Source organism: Mastacembelus armatus, chromosome 4 (assembly GCF_900324485.2).
Source record: "Mastacembelus armatus chromosome 4, fMasArm1.2, whole genome shotgun sequence".
NCBI classification, from domain to species: Eukaryota; Metazoa; Chordata; class Actinopteri; order Synbranchiformes; family Mastacembelidae; genus Mastacembelus; species Mastacembelus armatus.
Window position 1 is genome coordinate 12095770 of NC_046636.1, and position 17591 is coordinate 12113360.

The 17591-nt window shown below is 43.8% G+C and overlaps 1 protein-coding gene across 2 annotated transcripts in view; it reads left to right on the forward strand.

Moving 5' to 3' along the window:
• The window catches only part of nfic (nuclear factor I/C), a 74469-nt gene that overhangs the window by 43145 nt on the left and 13733 nt on the right, over nt 1-17591 (forward strand). Inside the window, exons 8-12 of one of the 2 annotated variants that reach the window (XR_003296591.2) lie at nt 9224-9345; nt 10158-10271; nt 10898-11055; nt 11856-12030; nt 13208-13302. Coding sequence is in view for 1 of the 2 variants with exons in the window: in XM_026323367.2 (XP_026179152.1) it covers nt 9224-9345; nt 10158-10271; nt 10898-11055; nt 11856-12030 (569 nt within the window). In the remaining variant the exon portion in view is untranslated. The remainder of the gene's footprint in view (nt 1-9223; nt 9346-10157; nt 10272-10897; nt 11056-11855; nt 12031-13207; nt 13303-17591) is intronic. The other variant, XM_026323367.2, reaches the window with a different exon arrangement.

Below are 17591 nucleotides of genomic sequence, written 5' to 3' on the forward strand. Positions count from 1 at the left end.
AGATGGATCCTGTTGCATATGAGATCCAACACAAAAGGCCTAGCAGACCTACTATATGACTCTCCTGAAGGACTGGAAGGAACCAACAATCCAGTTTCCTGAGGTAGCCTGTCTGGTGAGAGAAGTGAAGATGGAGGAGGAGGAGCCTAGTGTTTCCATGGTAATCAAGGGCTTACCTCCTGTACGGGCTTACCTTACTGTAGATCAGGCTACTCTCTCTTTGCTGCTCACACAGGGAAGACGACCTTGACTGAACATGAGATTGAGTTGAAGGATGTCAAATCATTCCATTAGAGGTGTTATTGTGTCCTACAATATTTGGTGGGGCAGCTTTGTCTGGGGGTGGAGGCAATGCTGGCGCTCAGAGTCGTCAAGCCAGCTAACTCTGAGGGGTTCAGCCCAGTAGTCATTGTTTTCAAGAAGGATGACTTACTGCAAATCAGCATCGACTTCAGAAAACATAATGCCATCTCTGAGTTTGATGCCTATCCGATCAATTTATTTTCCTTGGTCTTTGCTGATATCGAAGGATGCTTGTCTTTCTGCAAAGGCTCTTTCCTCAAACAAGAAAAAGGCATCCTTCGATATCAGCAAAGACCAAGGAAAATCAATTGAACAGAGCAACACACATCCATGCCGTGATTGAAACTCCGACAGCTCACTCCATTTTAGATCCAAAAGGTTGAACTGAATCTCAACCTGCTGTCTGAACCTTGGTATAAACTGATACTTGATTTAAAATCCAGTTTTCCTCCAAAGCAAGTCTACTATTGTTTATATTTTCAATATGATGTAACTCATTAATTCATCTAACTTATCTGTACATTTTCTCTCTTTTTTTCCCCCCTTTGTAAATAGTTGAATAAATCTTTAAAACTTACTGAACTGGCATAAATGTCACTAACGTGGAGTGAAACCAACCTGAAAGATAAATTTGTGTTTCCTCAAACTTAATAAGCCGCTTGGATTACTAGTGAAACGTTTCAACCTCAAAACTTGACGTCCAGTTGCTGTGACTATGATGTGGCGTTTCCAGCTCAAATAAATTCCTTAGGGCAAATAATCTGGAATTTTGAATTGTAAAAATTAAAAGAGATTAAGGAGATTATTTAATAATTTTGCATCTCTGCTTCAGGTAGCTACTATATACATATATATGTATAATTCATCATCTACCTTTTTTAACAGAGGGTGTAGTTGAGGTTAAAAAGGTCTGACAGCCTGGGGGAAATGACTCTACAGACTCTACAGTAGCTGTAGTATATGTAGCCCCAAAAATGAAAAAAACTGTTTAAATGTATTTTTTCTCATTAATCTACACTCAGTACCACATAATGAAAAGTTAAAACAGAATTTTAGAAATGTTTGCAAATGCATGAAAATGAAAAAAACTGACCTTGTTCTGTCATACCCAAAAAGACCTGAGGCTGAAATTGCTGCCAAAGGTGCTTCAACTAAGTACTGAGCCTGAATACTTGTGTAATATTAATGTAATATTTTAGCAATCCTTCACTCAAGCTTATTAAAAAATTCTTGATCTAAACATACTTATAACTCATTTGAGAGCCTCAATCTTAGCCTCTCACACCCAAACTGGAAAACAGAAAAAACTGTTGTTATTGTGTACTGTCACCCTTTTTAACTGAATTTCCAGATTTCCTATCTAATTTAGTGCTTAATTCAGATAAAGTCATTGTAGTGTGAAATTTTAACATTCACCAACACAGTGGAGGGCAGTCTTGTTGACTTCACTGATGCAAGTTGGTTATCTTGCTGATAATACTGCAGCCTCTCTGTTTATACAAAACATAATACTGTTGCCCCTGCGAAAAAGAAGATAGTAAAACAGAAATACTTTATTAATGTCTTTTAGGAAATTGTTTTGTTACTGTGCTCCCTTCCACATATATAGACTATGGTAAAAAATAAAAATTATAACAAAAAAAAATTAAGCCACCTCTTTGAAACATAAAAAATAATACAAAAAAGATGTCACGAGGTGTGGGTGGTGTGGTGTGAAGGAGGAGAGGTGAGGACCCAAATGCAGGACAACTGAGGCGTTTATTCCTTCCTGGGATTTCCAGGGCAAACACAAAACCAAACTAGTAACCGGATTACACGGTACGACTCGAAAGGACCGAGTGAGACGGTCACAACACAATTACTCACTTCAGCATACAAAACACCAACTGAACCATCAATAACCATAACTAATGCTTCAGCCCAGAACAAAGGAAGAGGGGAGGTATAAATAGGGGAACACACAACAGGTAATCAAACTCAGGTGAACATAACGGGGACAGGTGAAACTAATAACAGATAATTAACATAAAGCTGCCAGGGACCAGAACAGGGGAAACAGGAAGGCCACACAAAATAAGAGTCCTCTGGCAGGAAGTCCCCAGAGGGACTCATGACAAAAGATAATAGATGCTATTTACATATAGCTATTTTGCTATTTATCTACAGCCTCCATGATAGACATTGATTGCAGAGGGAGTAGTTGAACAGTTTGATGGCCATTGGCACGAAAGAATTCCTGTGGAGCTGCATTGCATCATGGGTGAATGAGTCTCTGACTGAATGTGCTTCTGTGTCTGAGCAGAACATCATATAGAGGGTGTGAAGAGTAGTCCAATATTGATGTTATCTTGGACAACATTGTCCAACCGGTGTCAGAGAGTCCAGATCCTCTCCCACAACATGGCTAGCCTTGTGGATGAGTTTATGAGTTGGCATCCTTCAACCTCAGTCTACTGCCCCAGTACACAACAGCATAGAGGAGGGTAATGGCTACCACAGACTCATAAAACATCCCCAGCATCATCCAGCAGATGTTGAAGGACCTCAGTGGTGTCAGGAAAAGGAGTCTGCTCTGGACCATCCTACAAAGGTATTCTGTGGTTTCAGCCCAGTCCAGTTTATTGTTCAAGTACACCCCTAACTATTAGTACTCTGCCACAACATCCTCACTGACTCCGTGGATAGAAATAGAGGTCATCTGAGCACTAGTCCTTCTCATGTCCACAACCAGTTCCCTTGTCTTTGTCACAATGAGCTGCTGATGGTTCTGCTCACACCAAGTGATAAAATTGTCCACCATATCTCTGTATCCAGTATCCCCAGCCTTGCTGATACATCCAACTTCTGCAGAGTTGGATGTATCAGAGAAAGGAAGGGAAGGGAAGAGAAGAGAGAGAGGACAGTCCCCTGTGGTGCCCCTGTGTTGCTGATCACTGTTTGTATATAACAGATCTATGGTTCTCTTCTCTAGTGGCACAGCTCATATACTGGGTGAAAGTGGGAAGTGTAGCGTCCATGATGACATGATTGAAGTAATCAGAGATAGCAACAAATGCACTCAGGTGTTGTGTCTGTAACTGGGCTATGGCAGAGTGAATGGTGTTACTTGCTGACTTTGGGTTGGCAGAGTCGGGGAACATAAATAACCACAGTGATGATATGAGAAAACTCCCTGGGCAGATAATATGGTTGGAGTCCAACAGCACAGTGTCACACCTTGATGGTGATGCGAGTAGGGTTGCACTATGTGTTGTTGACTAGAATGCCAAGCCTCCACCCTTACATGTACCACTATTGGTGCAGTCTCTGTCAGCCCTTATAGTATGAAGGCCCTCAAAACATTTTCATCAGCAATATCCTGGTGCAGCCATGCCTCTGTCAAGCAAATTAAGCCATATTCCTTAAACTCCAGACTAGCACTGGGGGACCTCTTATTCCCCATTATGAATGGAGGCTTCTCTGTAAGGCTTCCTCTGCTGTTTCTTTCCTCCTGCATCCCTGGTGTGTTTTTCTCCAGATTTCAGTTGGCTTGGCCACTGGACTGGCCAGCTTCAAGTCGACCAGCTGATCCCTGCAGTAAACAATTAAGCCAGCAGGTAGTTGTTGTGCTGCAGTGCTGAAAAGTAGCAGTACCACAGCAAACAAAAATACTAAAACTCTCATGATGAGAATTTGAAATATGTCTAAATAAAAAAAGAAAATTAAAAGTAGAAAAAAAGCAAAAAGAAAAGTTAAAAAATGTTAGAAAAAAAATAACAACAGGCTGCACACAAGTTGACACATGCACATTGACTAGCTCCATAGTACAATTCACACATTCAATTCAATTCAGTTCAATTTTATTTGAATTGGGCCAAATTACAATACATAATCATCCCAAGGCACTTTACAAAAACAAAAAAACCTAACAAATCCCTTATGAGCAAGCACAAGGCGACAGTGGAGAGGAAAAACTCCCTTTAACAAAAGGTTAGGGTAGGGTAGGGGAGCTCAGTGCACCGATGGTCCTCGGGCAGTCTAGGCCTATAGCAGCATAACTAAGGGATGGTTCAGGGTTAGCTGAAGCTTTGTCAAAAAGGAAGGTTTTAAGTCTAGCCTTAAAAGTGCAGAGAGTGTCTGCCTCCTGAACCCAGACTGGGAGCTGGTTCCACAGGAGAGGAGCTTGATAGCTAAAGGCCCTGCCTCCCATTCTACTTTTGGAAATTCTGGGAACCACAAGTTGATCTGTGACTCTGGATTGTCAAACTTTAGGTTGGCTAATAAACTCAGCCAAATTTTTAGAGATGAGAGCCGCACCATCCAAAGTGGGATGGATGCCGTCTCTCGCTACCAGACCTGGTTTTCCCCAGAAAGTGGCCCAATTGTCTATGAAGCCCACATCCTTTGCTGGACACCACCTAGACAGCCATCGACGGAACAACGACATGCGGCTAAAAATGTCATGACTGGTCAAATTGGGAAGGGGTCCAGAGAAAATTACCTAATTCGACATTGTTTTGGCTGAATTACACACCGACTCAACATTAATTTTAGTGACCTCCAATTGACGTGTCATTGCTGCCGACGTGAATAACAATCTTACGATATTTACGATTAGCCTTAGCCAGCAGCTTCAAGTTTGACTCGATGTCGCCCGCTCTGGCCCCAGGAATTCATTTGACTGTAGTTAGTGGTGTCTCTAGCTTCACGTTTCTGACTATGGAACTGCCAATTATCAGAGTCGGTTTCTCAGCAGGTGTGTCGATGAGCGGGGATCATCTATTAGAAACATGAACAGGCAGGTGATGAGCCGTGGGCTTCTGCTTAGGAGTACGTTTCCGTCGGACCATCACCCAGGCTAATTCTCCAGGCTGCTCCGGAACCTTACACTTATTACAAGTATCATCATCACTAAAGGAGGCAGAGAAATAACTAAACATGTGGCACACCAAGCAGGAGAGAGAGAGAGAGAGAGAGAGAGAGGGAGAAGCCATGCTACTAGCTAGCTAAGCTAACTGGTAGTCTGGAAATAGCTATAAATACCGGTCAAAATAGACTTGACTAGTACCGGAATGTGTAGCGGTTAATGAATTTTTTAGAGAGTTTAGTTAGTTTTTAGGTGTGTTAGACTGAAGCTAGTCTGTTGCTAATCTGTAGACAAACTATATAGCAGAACACGCTTGCAACAGCAAGTTGAATTAGTTACCCAGAAACCTCACATCTGCACCTTTAAGCAGTAAAAATGTTTTTGTATTTCGGCCTAAAAACCTCAGAAATATGAATTTTAATCTTGTAGTTACACTAGATGGTATAGCTAAGACCTCCATATTGAGAATTTTTTTCAGCACTCTGTGGGTCAAATATTCAATTACAGTCTGGAAGGTTCTCTTTAATGCATCCATGTACCGAGCGTGTGAGATACTGGTGACACATCTTAGCATTAACAATTTTTATCCTGAGATAATTATCATGAGTTTCCATGTAGAGCTTGCATGTTCTTTGCACGTCTATGGTGGTTTTCCCCAGGTATTTAAAAACATGCAGGTTTAATTAACTGGTCTAAATATGTCCATAGTCGTCAGTGTGACTGGTTGTGTACCTCCATTGGCCCTGTGACAAACTGGTGACCTGTCTCTCACCCCATCCAAGTCGGCTGAGAGTAGTCCATTCCACTTAATCTCTATAACAGACCTTACATTGCCACTTAGCAGTGGTGACCTGGCTGCTATCCCAAAACCAAACAGAATAAAGGACTAGATTACCTAGAAGGTCCCAGGTTGGCAACTCATCAGGGACTTTTCTATGTGGAGTTTGTTTGTTCTCCCCGTGCTTGCGTGGGTTTACCCTGGGTACTCCAGTTTCCTCCCACAGTCCAAAAACATGCATGTCAGGTTGATTGGTGACTCTAAATTGCCCATAGGAGTGAATGTGAGTGTGTGAGGTTGTTTGTTTCTGTGTGTCTATATGTGGCCCTGTGATGGACTGGTGTCCTGTCCAGGGTGTACCCCTGCCTTTTACCCAACGAGAGCTGGGATAGGCTCCGTAGTCAAAGATCTATTATACATGAAGAACAGCGCCATAAGTTACTAAAACAGTACAGTTTTCTAGAATGAAAACATCTTTGTGAACACTTATTTAAATCTAATATATCACACAGCTACTGTCACAACCATCTTTCATTTTATCAGCTAAAATATTATCAGTTGGTCTTCATTTAAACACAATATAGCTGACCAGAGAGAGGGGACACCAAAGGTTTAACAGCGTATCACTGCACTGTATTTGTGCAGATTTGTGTATTATATCCCAAATTACCATTTCATAGTCTACTTTTTCAGTCACCCTGTGCGATTCCTGAGAAAAATGAGCTTGCAGCTGATTGTCAGGGAGGATGGTCAAGGTACAAAGTGTACTGCTGTCACATTAAAGGTTGAAGTTCAATTGGGGGGGCATTACCATGAACAAGGTTTCCCACATGGTGTGGAAAGGTGTTAAATCACCAGCCTTGTTTTGTTTCTGTTGGGGATTGCAATATACTACTGACATTCTCTTAAAAATTAGATCCCTACACAGCAAATTTGCCAGTGCTAAATAACTTCTGAGAGTGTTAATTTGCAAATAAAAACCAGAGGTGGGTTCATGTATAGTACACACACTAGCCATACCATGATCATTGCTGCACTCAGCCTAAACCATTGCCAATTATCCTGTTATAAGAAGATACTTTTGTTGTTTATGTCATGTTAAAACAAGGGTGTGATTGAAACAGTGGGTGGGTTTGTATGTTAAAACCTACCGTATTTTGTCCTTATACTGACATTTTCTTGTAATAATGTGACTCTGCCAGCTGGGACTGAGAGCAGCTCATGCACTCACTTTGCACTCACTGAGTTCTCGCTCATCCAAAAAAAATTAAATTTTTACTTTGTCATTATGTGTTACTGAGTGTAGATTGACAAAAAAATTTATTTAAACAATTGTGGTATCAGGCTGCCACATAACAAATTTGAAAAAAGTGAAGGGTGTCTGAATACTTTTTGTATGCACTGTATGTGTTTATATGTTTTCACTGTTTACATATAAACCGTATATTCATGTACAAACTGTCAACATATCTGATCCTCCGGCACAAAAGTCAGTTTTCTGACTATAGCTTAAATTTTATGTACTTGAAGATTCGTTATGTGCAGTCTGAAATTTAAAGTAATTCCCATCTCAATCTCAGACTGCAGCTTCAAAAGGAATTGAACTCTGCTTTCCCACATTAAAGTGCAACATTGTTTACCTCCACCAATCTTTCTCTGCCGTATCTCTGTTACTGCAAGAAAAAGAAGCCACTCAAAAACGTATCTGAATATAATCAAACAATCAGATATGTTTGTTACAAAACATATCTACATTTGCAGTGTAGTAGTAGTAAAGAAACACACAATCCACACACAATAATTACAGTTTACAGCAAACCCTGACCACAGGGATTTTTCTTTACTCCAATTTCTGAGTACACAGTCAAACTGGTATGGGCTACAGTATGGTCTGTGCATGCACAGGTGCTGTATGTGTCAGTGTAAGCTGGACGCTGCCTACAGACATTATGGTGTAACACATGCTATGCTGTGGTACAAATGACGACCAGTCACAGTAAAGGTGGCAACTTACTGCAGCAGAGTGACACTATGAACCACTACTACTGTAATTTTAATTAATAACAAAGTTTAATAATAATGTTATATCATGGTAATCACCACAGTAATAACCAGGTTAATAAACATTTAACATCTTGGAAGTAACAATGGAATTATCTAGATAATATTAGAGCACAATTTTTATAACCAGGTAACAAGGGACCAATGAATTCTTCATCCTTATATTGTAAACATCACCTTTCCCTTTTCTTTTGAAGAAAATAATTTAAAAATTATTTTAATGCTGTAATTTGTTATCTGGAAATTTAGCAATACCAGGAAACAGCTGGAAAAGCAAAAGTACCTGTTTCTGTCTTTAACTGTGGTGTTTTGATTTGGACTGTTTTATATCTGAGTGTAGCCCTGTACATGTGGTCATGTTTAAAAATTAGGGCACAAAATCAGAGTGGGAACTCAACAGAACATGAACGACAGACCTGATAAGGCATTTGTTTGTCCTTGAAACTAACAATTCACATTAACATCTATGGGCAATTCAGTGTCACTAGTCAACTTAACTTGCATATCTGTCTTATGAATTAAATTTCATATATTGCATTTACTCCTACTGATGGCAGATCACTTTGGAAATTAAGGAAGTTTAAGATTAAATTTAGGCCAGTGCTCAGTAACATAAATATTTCCTTTCCCTGTACTTGCATAACCCCAGCATGTAGTTAGTTAGTGCTGCACATATTCACAACTAAGGAGTGACAGGCTTGGTATTTGTAAGAGATATAGCTATAGCTACAATCATAACATTAATTACATTAATTAATTACATATTCGATAAATTAAAAGTTTTTCATTTTCACTTCCCCGCAGTGAAGGTAACAAAATCTAAATGTATTCAGTATTTGCAGCACTCCTCTCTGCTCTTGAACCAGCAGCACTTCTTCTGTAGATTTGGGTATCCATAACATTGTCAGGTCTTGTGTTTGGTTTGCACTCTGTTTCAGGAAAATAGACCCCATAATGTAAAATCCAGGTTTCAGTTTGTGTTTGTAGCCTATAATAGGGATTAAGGGTCTGGATATTTTGGCCTCTATTTCAGGTTTGACCATTCTTGCCTACAATCTTTCTTTCGTGAGATGCCCAACATTAAATTGTAGTATTTAAATCTCAGAGCTTAAATAATTCTGAGGATTTATTTATGGACAATGGTGTCTATGCAGCAATGTCAGATATTATTAAACAGGCATTTGCATATTCTGAACACTGAATATGCAAATGAGTGACTGTATATATGTCTGCAGGAGTAAGCGTCATAAGTCTGGCTCCATGGAGGAAGAGGCTGATAGTCCAGGAGGGGAATATTACCATTCACCGTCATCTCCTGCCAGCAGCTCCAGGAATTGGACTGATGACATGGAAGGAGGTAACAGAACGAGCATAAGGACAGGGATAAGGCTAACAGTGTGCAGTGTTTTTACAAGGAGAACATCACTAAAGCATGAGCATACTCAGTTACTTTAATACTGAAATTATTGTTTAGTTACTTTAATACTGAAATTATTGTTTGCCAGCTTTGCAAAGCATACATACGCACTGTATAGTGTGTAGTCATTGACCTGCTTTAAATATATTTGATCTATCATGAGCTGCTGTGTGGTCTTGTGTACCTAGTGGTGTAAGAGGTTTGAGGTTCAATTGTTTGGCTGTGTATCATAGCACCATTTCAGAACAATGTGACTAATTTTCTTCCAACATTATGCTTTTGTCTTTTTATTTATCCATTTTTGTTTAATTAGTTATATATTCTTACTAGAAGTGGGTAGTGACAACAATCCACAATCCTTTGTGGTTGCATTTAGTTTCATGAAAATCTCCTCATCTCTGCCCTCAACACCCATCCCCCATTTCCTTTCTCCCCTCCTTGTTAATAATTATCCTTTTTCTGTTTCATTATGGGTAACAGTTTGTGTTCCTGGGTCATGACAGAAAATACATGTTTTCTGTTGATAGACAAAGTATACAGTGCATGGGATGTAAAACCACTATGTGACATAATGTATGTTGCTTTGCTGTTCTGTGTGTTTATAGTCAAAATAAAAAAAAGTATTTGAAATAAAATTTAGTTTCAGGAAGTTATATGAACCAGCTAAATTAAAAAAAAATTAGGGTTCCAGTGCCTGTTTAGTGCTTATGCCAAGAAAAATTTTCAAATGTATGTTTTTGTGCATTTTTCAGGTCTCTCTCCTCCGGTGAAGAAGGCAGAGCTGGACAGTCCTTCACCCCAGGAAGACTCACCAAGACTGGGCTCCTTCACTCAGCATCAGCGGCCAGTCATAGCCGTTCACAGTGGTCAGCAGCAAACACAGACTTACAGTATTTTCCAGACTATAAGTTGCACTTTTGGTAGCACACTGGCTTGTCCTGTGACTTATATATATCAAAGTAACTTAACACTTACGTGTTAATTTACTGTCATTACTGTCATTTACTGTCATTTTGTCAAGCAGTCACTAGCTCTAGATGGCACTCTTGACTTAATTGAAGATAATACTATATGGCCAAAAAAGTAAAAACACTTATGTTTACGCTAAACTGCAACTCCTAGTGTATCACAAGTGAGAAGACCTCCCAAAAGAAAGAGCTATACTGCAGATTTCGATGTTCAGGTAGTAAAGTATGTGGCTGAAACAAAGTTTGGAGTGAGTGTTGGCATTCAAGCAACCTTAGATAGAAGGAGGTCATGCTGTTTCACCTTGTCCCCGACAGTGGAGTTTAACATTACATGTTGTTATGCCTGGCCTACGTTATTCATAGACTAATTTAAACAACACAACACCACACACACACACACACACACACACACACACACACACACACACACACACATACACATAGTAGCAATTGTTCCTATATGATAACAAAAAGAACAGAATAAGTAATTTCTTTTTTTCTTCTCCCTGTCTCTTTCTGCCCAGGTCTGTCTCGGAGTCCCCACCCCTCCTCATCTCTTCATTTCCCAACATCCTCCTACTTTTCCCATGGAGCAATTCGCTATCCTCCTCATTTAGCCCAGGACCCGCTTAAAGATCTAGTATCATTGGCCTGTGACCCTGCCAATCAAACCCAAAGCTCTGTGAGTATAACCCATCAAAATGTCAGTATATGTGAAATTGAGAAAGAATATGTGACAGAGCTCCAAACACTGCTCCTTTTCTCCATACTACTTTGGAATTTTACTATACAAACAATTTCTCAGATTTGTTTTTGCAGACAGATAATGACACAAAGAGTTTCCCCCTAGTCAATAATTATTTATCATCTTGCTCTGTAAAAGGAAGGAAATACCAGCCAGTTGCAGTGCCATTTTTGATAGTAAAAACTGCTTTGACAGCAGCTAGGTCAGAACAATAATTAACCATGCTGGTTCCCTGGTTAAAGTTGAATTAAAAATATATTAGTTTGTTTGTAGAACAAACACCTCTTAATCAAGATCATGCATTTGTCGCATCTAATACTGACTATTGAGGAAATACTAAAATGCACTGGCTGATGTCCACTTCTGTTGCGATCACTTTGTTTTAGATGATGCTGGTTGACATTTACTTTTAGAGTACAATGATCAACTGCACAGTTAAAAGAATAGCAGCACTGCAGTTGTTCCATCCATTATCTACTGGTTATCCTGGTACATGGCGAGACATAGGGTGAGGTATACCCTGGGCTGTCTATCACAGGCCTAACACATAGAGACAAGCACTCACTCATATTCACACTGACGGGCAATTTAGAGTCACCAAATACCCTAATCCCAATCTGCATGACTTTGGACAGTTGTAGGCACATGGAGAAAATGCAAACTCCACACAGAAAGGTCCCAGATTGATCACAGTTATTAAATATAAATTAATTTCTTTGTGTTTCTGATTTTTCTAGCTAAATGGCAGTAACCAGGTTAAAGTTCCCAGTCACTACATCTCATCTCAGATGTTGGCACCACCTGGACCTGCACCCTCATTAGCTCTTCCACCATCCTCCCTCTCCAGGTCAGCAGAGTCAAAGGCAACTACCACATCCTCTGATGGGGGCACAAACTCTCCCACATCACCCAGTAAGTGATCAAAATGTTACATACTTCCATTGACAACAGTGATGTGACATATAATGTGTAGCTATATACATACAGTAGCCTTGTAATGGATGTTAGGATAGAATATTTAGCCCACTACAGTCCTATATTTGTTTATTTCCAAGCACAGAAAATGCTGAGATGGAAGTGCAGAAGAAAAATAACACAAAGAGTTTACTGGTGTTATCGCTCCTGGGTGGTATTCCAGACTGAGAGTAGCTTATTGTAAAACCGCTGATGTAGTGCATTTTTCTAGAACTATCAACTTTTACAACAAATTATGATAAGACCCTGTAGATAATACATTTTGCCTGTGTATCCACAGCTTGATGTCCACTTACTGTTATAAACATAAGAGCCATAAGAGCACAGGGTGACATAGTCTCAGATTATGATGACCAAGATAACAAATGTTGCAACATCGCGGACCATGTTCTACTGACTAAACAACAGTATTGAGGTGGTTTCAAAATAAAGTGTGCCATTTCTATATCACAGTCACTGATTTACTAAATTACTACATGAAAAAAATTATTATTAAATAATAACAATGTAAATAAATAATAATGTAGTCACTGTTTAGAGCCAGAGTCACTAAGGAAATGTTGACATGTCATGAAGTTGTAATCATTGTGTATTAAGTGTATGATTTACTGAAGCAGCAGCTCATTATGCACTCAGTCTAATTTCATTCTGAAGTAAAAGTCAGTTGATTTAAAATATTTTAAATTGCGATGTATCACAACCTGATCACACAATTTTTTGTGTTCTAAATGTAAAAGATTAAAAGTTTTTCATACTCTTAACATGTGAGAAGAAAAATATGCTTTCTTTATGCAAATGTAAGCTTAATACTGTTGCAGCAATCTAAAACAATGACAAATACTGTTCAGAATATTCTTCAGAAATACTTCAATGGCTCTGCATGCTCAAAAAATATGCTGAAAGCACAACATGGCAAACCCAAGCCCAACAAACCATAACAGGTATGTTGAGTGACAGGTGGAGGGAGAAGAGGTAGTGATGCCACAGCACCGTGATTGGAGCAGAGAAGTTAGCAGTACTACACACAGTAAATGTTCAGTATAACAGTGCATCATCTAAAAAAATGCTACCGCTCCTCGTGACCTACACTAATTGTCCGAGCCTTGCTTGCCAGCTGCTGCAGGGGGGTTAACTCCGAAGTGAAGACAACTTCGGCCCTGGAGCAGAAGTCTCTTCTGTACTTCCTGACTACAGAGGAAAGCGGGAAAGGTGAACATAATCACAGAACGTGCCTGTATTAATCATTTGTCAAAAAAATTGCGCCGTTAAAAGGAATTGTAGTTAAATTATAACACGAATTATATTATAAATTAAATTATATTCTTTAGGACCACTACTAATTACTACAATTACTAGAGCAGAAGAAGTCAAGTAAATTGTTGTAAAATTAACTTATCTCACTCTGCCCTTAGTTGTGACAAACTTTATAAATGTTACGAACGCCCTCAGATACAGGAACGAGGTACATAATGAATAACTTTATTCAAGTCGGTACAGAAGCCACAGGAATCAGGAAAACAGGAATGATGCGTCCATGGAAATGTAACTGAGATCAGACAGAGAGTAGGAGTGAGGGAAGTCCATATATACTGGAGGGAGAGTGCAGACGAGGTGCAGGTGAGAGACTAGGGAACAGGTGAGACGGATTGTGGTGATTGCCAGGGGAAACTCCTGGCAGAACCGTAACAGTACCCCCCTCTCCACGGCCAACTCCTGGGGGCCGAACCCCCCTCCTGAGGACAGGGGACCATGGAGACTGGGGACTGTGGAGGCTGGAGACAGGGGACTGGGAACTGGGGACAGAGGAGACCGGGGACTGGGAACTGGGGACAGAGGAGACCGGGAACTGGGAACTGGGGACAGAGGAGACCGGGAACCGGGGACAGAGGAGACTGGGAACCGGGAACCGGGGACTGAGGAGACTGGGAACCGGGAACCGGGGACTGAGGAGACTGGAGACTGTGACGAGGCAGCAGCCACGGTGGCGGTGGTTCCGGAGACCGCGGCCGCGGCGGTAGAGACTGCGGAGGTGGTGGTTCCGGGGACCGCAGCAACGGTAGTAAAAGCTGCGGTGGCGGTTCCGGAGACTGCGTCGGCGGCGGTAGAGACAGCAGAGGTGGTGGTTCTGGGGACCGCGGCAGCGGCAGTTGCAACTGCGGTGGCGGCGGTTCAGGGGACCGCGGCAGTGGCTGCTGCGGTGGCGGAGGTTCAGGGGACCGCGGCAGCAGCAGTGGTAGCTGCGGTGGCGGCGGCTCCGGGGGCACTGCCGGCAACGGCGACCGCTCGGGGAACTCTGATAGCAGTCGTGGCAACGGTGACTGGGGGATCTCAGGTTTCTGCCTCCAGGGCGGCGACCTGAGACTCGGCGGCGACTCGGGAGGCACTGGGAATGCTGGAGAAGACTCTGGGAACGCTGGAGGCTCTGGCGGCTGAAGGAACTCGGGCTCGGACTGCAGGAGGGACTCAGGCTCGGACTGCAGGAGGGACTCTGGCTCGGACCGCATCGGCTGCAGAGGCAGTTGCAGCTCCGGAGGTGGTGGTTCCGGAGATCGCGGCAGCGGCAGTTGCAGCTGCGGTGGCGGCGGTTCAGGGGACCGCGGCAGCAGCAGTGGCAGCTGCGGTGGCGGCGGCTCCGGGGGCACTGTCGGCAACGGCGACCGCTCGGGGAACTCTGATGGCGGTCGTGGCAACGGTGACTGGGGGATCTCAGGTTTCCGCCTCCAGGGCGGCGACCTGAGACTCGGCGGCGACTCGGGAGGCTCTGGGAATGCTGGAGAAGACTCTGGGAACTCGGGCTCGGACTGCAGGAGGGACTCGGGCTCGGACCGCAGGAGGGCCTTTGGCTCGGACCGCAGGAGGGACTCTGGCTCTGGCTCTGGCTCTGGCGGCTGCGGAAGCTCTGGCTCTGGCTCTGGCTCTGGCGGCTGCGGAAGATCTGGCTCTGGCTCTGGCTCTGGCGGCTGCGGAAGCTCTGGCTCTGGCTCTGGCGGCTGCGGAAGCTCTGGCTCTGGCGGCTGCGGAAGCTCTGGCTCTGGCTCTGGCGGCTGAGGAAGCTCTGGCTCTGGCTCTGGCGGCTGAGGAAGCTCTGGTTCTGGCTCTGGCGGCTGAGGAAGCTCTGGCTCTGGCTCTGGCGGCTGAGGAAGCTCTGGCTCTGGCTCTGGCGGCGGTTTTGGCTGCTGGAGAGACTCTGGCATCGACTGCTGGAGAAGCTCGAGCTCTGGCGCGGACTGCTGGAGAAGCTGGAGAATCTCTGGCGCGGACTGCTGGAGAAACTGGAGAATCCCTGGCGCGGACAGCTGGAGAAGCTGGGGAATCCCTGGCGCGGACTGCTGGAGACTCTCTGGCTCCGGCCGCTGTGGAGGCTCTGGCTCCGGCTCTGGGGCCAGCGGAGGCTTCGTGAGCACTGAGGGAATGAGCGGGTCCGGGAGATTAGTGGGAAGGGGTGAGTCCATGGTGGACGGCTCGGGGAACTCCGCTGGTGGTGGTGGAAGCTCCGGAAAATCCGGCAGAAATAACTCTGGACACTCGAGCGGATCCGGAGGTTCGCGCCATGGTAGCAGCTCGGGGACCGGCTGCTCGGGGACCAGCTGCTCGGGGACCGGCTGCTCGGGGATCGGCTGCTCGGGGATCGGCTGCTCGGGGATCGGCACTGGAGGCGGTGATCGGCGAGGCGGCACTGGAGGCGGCGATCGGCGAGGCGGTACTGGAGGCGGCGATCGGCGAGGCGGCTCGGGAAGCTGATGCTGGGATGGCCTTGGGGACTCCGGAGGCGCTGGGAACTCTTGGGCTGGTCCCCTCAGAAGGCGGCGACTCCGTCGCTGTCGTCGAGACGGCAGGTTAGGTGGCTGTGGGGGCACCGAGTGCTGTGGCGAAGGAGAGTGGCGTGACAAGGAAGACAGGCATGACGATCTTTTCCGTGGTTGACCTCCAGACCTCCTTGCCAAACGGGTACCACAGTAGGGGTTTAGATGGGAATTCCCGATGAGGAGGTCTGTCCAAAAGGTGTCCCAGTCCTCATCATCAAGGCACTCACCGTCAGAGTAATAGAGGAGATCCCTTATCTCTGAGTGATACAGCTGAAATCCCAGGTCCTCGGGAAACTCCGAGTCCTGGGGATACTCAGGGCCCTCGAGAAGGTCGAGAAACCGGTCAGGCGGGAGAACGGGAGCCTCGGGATACCTCGGCTCCTCGGGATACATCGGCTCCTCGGGATACATCGGCTCCTCGGGATACTCCAGAAAGCGGGAAGAAGGGTGGACGGGTGTGTCGCCACACGGCGCCTTCAGGCTCCACGGTCTTGCCTTAAGTTCCTGCCAGATGGCACGTGCCTCAGCTGGGGTTAGAGGCTGAGGGGCCCTCCGGCGGAGCTGTGGCTGAGATGGCTGCGACGACGGCCGGGAACACGGCTGAGGAGAGGACCAGGGAGATTCTGGCTTCGGGACAGAGTCCGGAGATCTCCTCCGGTTTGTTCGGTGTGGGTCTGATCTTCTGTTACGAACGCCCTCAGATACAGGAACGAGGTACATAATGAATAACTTTATTCAAGTCGATACAGAAGCCACAGGAATCAGGAAAACAGGAATGATGCGTCCATGGAAATGTAACTGAGATCAGACAGAGAGTAGGAGTGAGGGAAGTCCATATATACTGGAGGGAGAGTGCAGACGAGGTGCAGGTGAGAGACTAGGGAACAGGTGAGACGGATTGTGGTGATTGCCAGGGGAAACTCCTGGCAGAACCGTAACAATAAATACTCTGAAACTGACTGAAAGAGAGAGAAAGGGGCAGGGTGATAAAGATAAGGAAAAAGTGGTAGTTCCTCCAAATCAAAAGAGATGAGATGAAGATAAAGATGGCATTAGAGGTGGTGGAAGTGGAATGTTAATGATGTCAATAAGAAAAAAATGCAGTTCAGTTGCAGCCCATAGTGATTTCATAGTTTACGGACTGTCAGGTCCAAATGTTTAATGACCAAAACTGATCGAAAGCATAATTAGTAGAGGTAATTAATTTCAATTAAATTTAATTTTATAGCACCGAAACACAATAAAAAATTATATCAAGGCACATTACTAGTCTTACAGAAAGGTGCAGAGAGAACATGCAATTGAGGTATTTAAATGCATAAATAGTGAAGACAAGAGGGGTGAAGAGTGGAGAGGAAAGGTGCTCAGTGCGTTTATAGGCGGTCCCCCAGCAGTCCAGGCCTATAGTGGTAAAAATGATGGATATTCAGTGTCACCTGAGCAAACTAAAAGCTAACTATAAGCTTCATCCAGAAGGAAAATTTCAAGCCTAATCTTAAAAGTAGAGACAGCATCTGCCTCCCGGTACTATTAGGTGTTTGATCATGAAGGGCTTTGTATGTGAGAAGAAGGATTTAAAATTCTATTCTTGAATTTACAGGGAGCCAATAAAGAGAAGCTATAAAGGGAGCAATATGAGCTCTCTTGGTAGTTCCTGTCAGAACTCTGGCTGTAGGACATCCTGATACTAAT